General features: G+C 48.8%; 1 protein-coding gene across 1 annotated transcript; it reads right to left on the bottom strand.

Annotated features, from left to right (window-relative positions):
• Positions 1 to 4,570: 4,570 nt before the first annotated feature.
• On the bottom strand, positions 4,571 to 7,578 carry LOC103055834 (zinc finger and BTB domain-containing protein 26-like). Its single transcript, XM_088139882.1, has 2 exons — positions 7,437 to 7,578; positions 4,571 to 6,482 (listed from the first exon to the last, which is right to left on the bottom strand). The coding sequence occupies exon 2, from the start codon at positions 6,470 to 6,472 to the stop codon at positions 5,201 to 5,203; it is 1,272 nt and encodes a 423-aa protein (XP_087996008.1). The 5' UTR covers positions 6,473 to 6,482; positions 7,437 to 7,578; the 3' UTR covers positions 4,571 to 5,200.
• Between the last annotated feature and the right edge of the window lie 1,190 nt (positions 7,579 to 8,768).

Genomic DNA, 8,768 nt, shown 5'->3' with positions numbered 1-8,768 from the left:
GTAAATAAACAGCACCACATCTTAAGCCGATGAAAAGCAGGTTCTTTGCAGCTGTGTTTGCTGAGAGGCTGCCCTCCCTGCTGCTGCAGCAACTCTGCCCGTCCGAACATCAGCTGTGCCCTCCAGAAGCCGCCTCCTCGTCCTTCAGCTCAGGTGACTTTCGAAAAAAGCGTTTATAACCCTATCAGCTAATCGCCACTGCTGCGTTTGTGGGAAGCGAGTTCCAGAAATTAGGCGTTGTGCAAAGCAGCATAATCCACAAATGTTCTCTCTAATCCCATTTATCGGTTGCTGGTTCAGTTGATACCTTTCAGGGGCGCACCGTGGTTACTGTAAGTAAAGGGTTTGCCCTTTTAATATCACCTCCCACCCTCCACCTTCCACCACTTGTCAGGCCTGAGCAGGTCCGGCAGGGCAGGACGGAGCTCAAGCACTCCCTTTGATCTGGCAGCCGGGCGTGCGGTCTCCGAAGAGGCATGGGTAGTCCACAGCCCGCCCCCCCCAACACCCCCCCCCCCACTCGCACACACAGAGACTTCACGCCTGAAGACTTGCTGGAGCAGTTTCCTAGTTGATAAGGAATCTGTGTCTTTGAAATGCAGCACACTTCCCAAGGGGAAAACAGAAAGGCCTCGCGCCGACAGCTCCACCCGCTCTGCTCATCAAGAGCAGTGAACCTGACACACGCACACGTTTTGGAGGTCTCCTATTGCCAGCAGTTGAAGTCCACACATCTTCCAGCTGCCAAGGTTGAGAAACGCTGCTTTAACCTCTCTGTCCTGACAGCAGTGGAGATAGTTTGAAAGCTGAGAAAGGGGAAGAAGCTCTTATCCTTGGAGCTGACATCTTTTCTAGTCCTAGGAAGAAGCCTGCATGTCAGATGGGGGACCTCCATGGCCGTTCCCCATTCTTGAGCCAAATCAGCCATCATCTGAAGCCATACAACGCAGCCCCTATTCCATGCAGCCCCTCCACTGCGTGATCCTAACACTAATTCCCAGCTTCCACGACTTTGAAGAGTTTGGGATGGACTTCCTTGCCTGAGATGTTACTTTCTTGACACCTCTAGAAGGACTGGTGCCCCACACAGCTTCTTGAGCTGATCTTGTGCTCAGATTACAAATGAAATTATTATCCCAAGAAGCTTCTGGTAGATTTTTATTTTTTTCATCTCTCTTTGATGTAGCGGCTGCACGTTAACTACAAGTGGCAACCTCCAAACAGGTTTTTAAAGCAAGATCACAGAGAGTCAGGAAATGCTTCCCAGAATGGAGGATAAAAGCAAGCAAGCAAATAAATAAATAAATCTTTTTCTTTGCAGCCACCAAGAGTTCCATAAAAACTTGGCAGTCTGTTGCTGTCAGCACATTTCGTGGCTTGGCCAAACAAGCTTTTTTCCTGCAGGGAAGCCGTTTGAATGGCCGAGAGCCAGAGGTGAAAATAGTGCTGTGCTTGCAATCCTATGAAAAAGGGGTGACCTAGCACAAAACAGCTAGTGCTTTCTTGACAGGTGAGAAAATACTGAATTTCACTAATTTTCAGGTCCTTGGAAATCAAGTTAAGAGGCCGAGGTTGCCTCAGTTCCTCTTCTATTCTATAAAAGGAAATGCCTGAAAAAATGGCCAAATCAAGGGATTCAGGTGTATCTCAGGTTGCATTCAGTTTGCTCCCTGAATAATTAACATTCTTGGATCCATTTTGAGACTTCAGAATTCTTATTACGGAATCGTAGCAAGGTCCTGCAACCAGCTGAAGGACACGAAAGGATTTCCAAGTAATATTGTCCTGGGAGATATATTCCCTCAGAACATGGTTCACAATCAAATAAGTTGCATCTCTGTACTGTTAATCGACTTCTAGAGGTTTTAATAGAGGGTTTTGCCAGCTCTCCTACACAAAACCACCTGTCATGATGATGAAACTAATCTGATTTTGAGGGCACTTGCAACACCTGTACATTATTAGCTTGTATTTAGGTAAACCCTTTGACGTCCTTTGGCAACATCTGCTGGTTACTTTCTGATATGTAATCATATTTCTAATGAGCAGCTTGTTCATCCCTATTCAGCTGCCTGCAGAGGTGTGAAAAGCAGCAGGGCACCGCTTTCCGTTCCCCGTGCTGCACCAGTGACCACCTTTCCTCACTGGTTTCCTGTCTCCACCCAGCTGCTGCCAGCTGGACCGAACTTTCCCTGCTTTTGTGCTGGAAACCTGCGTTGAACGCGCCTGTGCAGTGAGCAGAAGCATCTGGGGAGAGCAGCAGTTGGAGAGGCTTGCCTTCGTCTCGAGGGAACAAGAGAAGAACAGGCACAGCTGGTTCCAGTTTGATAAATACTCCTTCAAAAAGAAATTATGGTTCTCTTCTCTAAATCTGTAGTTCATCTCTGAGGTCACAGCTGGGAGGTGCAGGACATACTCTTGGATTATTCCAGAAGATTCATTCGTGTCCTCTCGCGCCTAGGTTGAATGGCATCAACAAGAGAGTTTTATCCCCTCACTAGGCCATGTTTGTGTAGACCATGTATCAGTGTTTCCAGGCTGGCTTCTCAGAGTGGCTTCATCACCTTCAGTGGAACCACTGTGGAAAGACAACCCTCACATTTTACGTTTCCAGAATGTGTACCTTCGTCTCAAATGACAATCCGTCATGCAGAAGTTTCTGCAGAGCGTCCATTTCATAGAAATGGCTTTTCACAGAGGCCATGGTGTTAATGTGACATTTAATCGATTCTCAACGTCCCCAGTACACACAACAATTATTCAGCCCTTTTTCCTCACTTCAGAGCCACAAGTGAGTTTCTGGATAATAAATGAAAAGCAAGGTGTTCTTGGCACCTTGAAGACCAACAAAAGAAGGGTAGCTGGAGTGAAACAATGCAGTGAAAAAAATATATGAAGAGTTGCAAGATTTTCTACTCCCAGAAATGCATATTTCTTGTTCTCTTACACATAAATCCACCTGCTGCATTTTCTATGATATTGCGCTGATTCGTATCCATTGCATTGGACTTCGGTATCATATGGGGAAAAATAATGCACTTTTATCTATCAATTTCTTTGCTGGAATGAAATCTCTCTTAAGATTTTGCAAATAAAGACAGTTTGGATGCAGGAAGTTAAATCCCTGAGAAAGTCACTAGGACTGACTCACAAATATGTCTTCAGCATATGGAGACTTTGGGTGAAAATGCTAGCAAACTTTGGATATCTATTACAGTGTTGTATTTTTCTGGGCAGTGTAACATTGCTGGGAGCTCCCACCCTCCCTTGCACATGAGGTCCTCAAGGCAGGGAATACTCTTCATTCTTAGTTAAGCCCCTCCCCTAAATAGGAGTCAAGGTGCACATGGCTTTGATTTCAGGAACCCGCACGCCCTGAACTTGTGAGATAGGAACACTGTATATGCCTTAAGACACATCTCTGGCCATGTGATTCATGCCATGTGATTATTCCCACTGGACTGCTGAGTTGTTTCCCAGTTCAGCTGCTGACAGAGTAAGACTGGCTGACCAGGTTATGAACAGGGCACAAAGTCATTTGGAACGCAATGAAGTCTGAGAGTTCTGGGAAGGGAGTGCCTGCTCTAGAGCAGAGGTCCTCAGAGCTTCGGGGAGGCCAGAGAGAGGCGCAAAGAGCCAACAGCTTATCTCAAGCTCCCTCTTGACCCTTTTCAGAGGAATGTATCTTTCAAAGGGTTGGGATTACACACACACACACACACGTCATGAATGAGCCCGCTCCCATAATTTTCCTTGCCATTTCAATGCATTTGTAGGTTCATTTCTCTCTTTTCCCTCTATAGAGCAGTATTTCTGAACCTGAGCAACTTTACGATGTGTGAACTTCAAATCCCAGAATTCCCCAGCCAGGAATTCTGGGAGTTGAAGTACATACATCTTAAAGTTACTGCTCTATAGATTGCCCTATAGGGATGGGCCAATCCGTTCCCACCTTAAGAGGTCTTCTGAGTTGCCCAACACTTAGGTATCCCTTTCTGAAAGAGACTGTGATACAGTTTAAACTACTCTTGGGCAGGTTCACATGTGGTACAAGCCTCTTCCTTTTCACTAGGACCATACCAGGGTTTCCTCTATCTGCACATGATATCTCCCATGTTCTTCAGCAGATGTTCCTATGCCAATTAGCTTTCGGTTCTTTCAGCCAGGGAAATCCATGGGTAACTAACTCTGGATCAGTTACTCAAGTCAGCCCAATTGCATAAGACTGTTACTGTTGTGGAGTACAATTAGGAGACTCCCATATAAGCCACCACTAAGTAAGGCAAGACAGATCTGCAATATGCAATTAAATCATTTTTCCCATCTGATTAGTATCTTTAATAACACTTACCCACAATTTCCTTGGCTAGACTATAGACCAGTGCTTCTCAACCTTGGCAACTTTAAGATGTCTGGGCTTCAACTCCCAGACTGGGAGGGGAATTCTGGGAGTTGAAGTCCAGACATCTTAAAGTTGCCAAGGTTGAGAAACACTGCTATAGACTAACTTGCCCATAAGGCCTTGCCTTTCCCATAATTCTTTTTTTAAAAATCAGCATCACACTGGCTATTTTCAACTTTTGTAATTGTAGTGACACGTTGTATTCTTTTATTAAGAGATGAGCAATTCCACAATCAAGAACCCTTGGTTGTATGCAATCTGGACACAGTGACATTAATTTGTGAACATGTCAATTCCTTCTAGAATTTCATCTCTTCCATGTCTATTTCGTTCAGTTCTTCAGAAGTTAAGACTGATGCAAGACCTTGCAGTGCTTGAGGTAGGAAAATTAAACAATATGCCCTGTACCCACTAGCCCACCACAAGGTTCTCCTGCACAAAGCCTGCTGTTCTGAAAGGGAGGTATACAAGAGTAGCATCATAGTTCTGCATGGCTGCCCTTCATAATGGGGACATGACTGCACCCCCAAAGTCCCTGGAGAGTTGCTTCATCTCACCTCATATGTGGACCCCTCTGGAAAACAAAACACGTCCTACAGAGGCCAAGACATCCACCTGCTAGTAGCATCTTGAAGCCAGGCAACTTCTGCAGAGAAAACAGTTCCATCCATTTCTCTGTTGTCCTACTATCCCAGTCCTTTCCTCACTACTCAGCAAGGAAACATTTGGCCTGCGGCCTCCACCAACAGCTACTTCTCTCTACTGCAAATCTCCTACCCAGTTCCCATTGCCTGTTTCTCATAGAGAGGATGTTTGGGCTGGAAGACTCCCTTTAGGCTCACAGAAGAACCTGCTATTCAGTGTGTAGCTCCCATCCTGTCCTCCTCGCACGTCGAAATCGATGGTGACTTCCTCAATCTCCTCGTGGCTGTTCTGGACAGTGCTTTTTCCGTGCAGTTCCTTCAGGTGGCGCCGCAGGCCCGGTTTGTGCGTGAAGTGCATCTCACAGTAGTTGCACTTGTGGGGCTTGATGCCGCTGTGCAGGTTGAGGTGGTCCTGCAGGGTGGCGTTCTGGGTAAAGCACTTGCGGCAGATGGGGCACTGGAAGGGCTTGAAGCCCGTGTGCACGCGGATGTGCCGGGTCAGGTTGCTCTTCTGCGAGAAGACCTTGCCGCAGCGAAGGCACAGGAAAAGCTTGTGCTCCTGCACGTGGCTTACAAAGTTGCCCAGCTGCTGGAACACACGGCTGCAGCGGGGGCATCGGTAGGGACGCTCCAGTCCGGGAACCTTCCACGTGGCCACCCCGCTGCCCGCCCTCCACTCCCTGTAGTTTATAGCTGTGCCGTGGCGATGGCGATGCAAGGGGTAGTTCCTCCACTGAGAGGCGGGCGTGGAAGTAGTTGATGGAAAGGGAAGCCCTTTGCTGCTCATGTCATCATCGTAGCAGCCCTGCAGGTAGCTGCGGGTGATCTCCACAGCGGAGTTGATGAGGGAAAGTGAAATTGCGGGAGAGGAGGGGCCGTGGGAGCTGCGAGGGGTGAAGTCTGGGGCCACCGTTTTGTTTTCTTCTGAATCTGCTTTCCCCGGTGTTGAAGACGGTTGTTTCTCCTCCTCCTCCTCCTCTCCACCCTGCTGTTCGTTGCTCTCCTCCTCTTGTTTCTCCTGCAGCAGGGCATCAGCCTTAGGGACTAAATAGTGGGAGACTGCCTGAGCACAGCGCTCCACCACATGGCCCATCTGCAGGAAGGAAGCCGCCGTCAAGTAGTTGACCAGCTCCTTGATAGGCACTTCCAGGCATCCCGTGTAGCAGGACAGCAGAAGCTGGCGCCCAATCTCTGGGCTCTGGAAGAGGGAGACCGTCACCTCCTGTGAATCATTGAGCAAGAACTGGTCACGCAGGAAAGGGGAGCACGCTGCAAAGACCACACGATGGCCAGGAACCCGCAGCTCGTTCACCTGCACCGTCACATCACAGAAGCGCCGTTGTTCCCGCAGCTGGTCCATGCGGTGCAGCACGCCATCACCGTAACCAGGAAAACGGAACTGCAGCCGCTCACTGGCTGGGGCCATCCTGATCCGCCTGGGAGGGACAAGATGCAGGAAGGAGGAAGAACTGTGAATTATGGGCAGCAGTTCGAGGGGAAGGCGTGTGGATTTGGGGGAGTCTGATCCTTGCTTCAGAGATCGTGTTTCAGTCTCCGAGAGCAATGATGTTTGATGAAATTGAAGAAAAAAGAGTAGGATAAATGAAAACATTAATTTGGTGGAGAGGTCCTGATAAACGTGGTTGATTTAAACTCTATCTCCGTGTGGACAACACCCCCACAACAATTATGTTAAGGCAAGGGTTCAATGTAATCCATTTTCTCAAGTTCAGATATATTGAGAAACTCAGTTTAATTTTACAGAACTTACTCACTTCAGCCGAAACCTGGTTGATATGGGTACAAAACAACTCTGCTCATCAACATTTGGTCCTTGTTTATGTTGAACCCTAGCTCATTTCACAACTAAACTGAGATGTCCTCCCGGTTGGGACAAACGTAGCATGGAAAAATAAGGAATGTCAAAATATTAGTGGTTGTGAAGAGTTTGCCTAAGTGGACGGGAGGGCTTGGATTACTTTACATCCGGCCTCTTTTCTGTGTTTTTCAAAACCCTGCTTTCTTGAATAAAACCTCGCTAAAGCAGCAAATTATTTTGCTTTCCGCCCCCACGTGCCCTCTTACTATTATTCCCGAAAGCACCCTACGCAGTTGGAGTAACGAGCGCGCGTCTTCTGGCGCGGCGACCTCCGCTCTCGTACGTAACTTGCGAGCTAGCCCTCGCCCGTTGCGCTATTGGCGCAGGGTCGTTTCGCATTCCAAGGCTATTGGCAGAGCGACCTCTGGAGGATCCTTTGCTCGTCCCAATACGCCATTCACGTACCCGCTCGTTCCTGAAACGGCTATTCATAGACACTACTTACGCTCCCGGCCTAAGGGGTGCTGCCTCTTTATACTAGAACGCACGTTGCGCTTCTGGAGCCACTCACCTAATTGCCGCCTCGGGCACCTAATTGCCTCCTTCCAGGGGCCACCTTCGCTTCTGAAGTCCTCAAAGACGGCCGCTCCGCACCGGCTCCCTCAGGCCTGCTCGCAGCACCTCGGCTGCGCCGCCATCTTGGAATCCGCCTCTCAAAGGGTCCGGGACTTTTTCCTCCCAGGCGGGCAAGGGCAGGGATTGCTCCGCGCAGCCACCCGCCTCCGGGGCGCAGCACGAGGGGGACCTCCGTAAGCGGGTGGGGGAGTGAAGGGTCATGCAAAGTACTGGTATCGCTCCGCGGGAAAGAGTCCCAAGCCTCAGTCCCCCTGAAGCCCCATAGGAAGCCGAGCTCCCCCCCTCCAGTCGTTCCTGACTCTCCATAGCAACCTTCCCCAAGGTAGTGCCTCCAGAGCGTTGGACTACAACTCCCATTGTCCTCAGCTAGCATGATGGGAGGGGAGTTGCAGTCCAACACATCTGAAGGGCACCAGCTTGGGGATAGGTAGAAGACCACAACGCATCTCCAGTCCTCACTCTCTTATTTAACCCTTGATTGCATGAGTGTTTCTCAACCTTGGCAACTTTAAGATGGGTGGACTTCAACTCCCAGAATTCCCCAGCCAGCCATGCTGGCTGGGGAATTCTGGGAGTTGAAGTCCACCCATCTTAAAGTTGCCAAGGTTGAGAAACACTGCATGAATGTAATGCACTCAATCTGGTTAGTGAATTAACCCATTTTTTTTGGGTCGCCCAGCCTACTGAACCGTGAGCTGTCTGAACTGACTGGGTTCGGAAGAACTCACTAGGTTTAGCCATGGGAACGCAGCCACCGTGTCTTCAGCTGAGCTGGTTAAGTGGGTGGTGGGAACACGGCCGATGCATGACGAACTTTTTGTCCCTAATTCAGACTCAAAATGACCTGCCACCTTCTTCAGGCTGTAGGCAGACAAACAGGCTGACGTACAACAGATAGAGATGCTGCACGATTGCACATCCGCCTGGAGGGTGTGGATAAACAGGTACAGAAATAAGAAAGGGTGCCCACCGCGCCTCTGTGTATTGCACCACTAAATTAAACACAGGAGAATCAGTCCCCCCAAGAAAGACACACGATTTGCAGCGTTGATTCCCAGAAACTTCACAGCCAACATGTTTCTGGAAGCCTTTAAAGCCTTGGCTGTTCTCCCAGGCCCCAGGCAGGGTCTCTGTTTTTCTGTTGGAGGATTTGTCCAGATGCGTGAGATTTTCTGGTTAGAAGTGCCTTTTTACGGTTTCCTATTTTTAATGTAAAGCGTCACTTTGGAGTTGGGGGCCTTTACATTTTGTGAATGAATGAATGAAT

This window comes from Python bivittatus, unplaced genomic scaffold (genome assembly GCF_059951505.1).
Source record: "Python bivittatus isolate LINGU-HERP-01145 unplaced genomic scaffold, Pbiv_v1 ctg000310_np1212, whole genome shotgun sequence".
NCBI classification, from domain to species: domain Eukaryota; kingdom Metazoa; phylum Chordata; class Lepidosauria; order Squamata; family Pythonidae; genus Python; species Python bivittatus.
The sequence above is the reverse complement of the archived record's forward strand: the minus strand, read 5'-3'. Positions and strand labels throughout refer to the sequence as shown.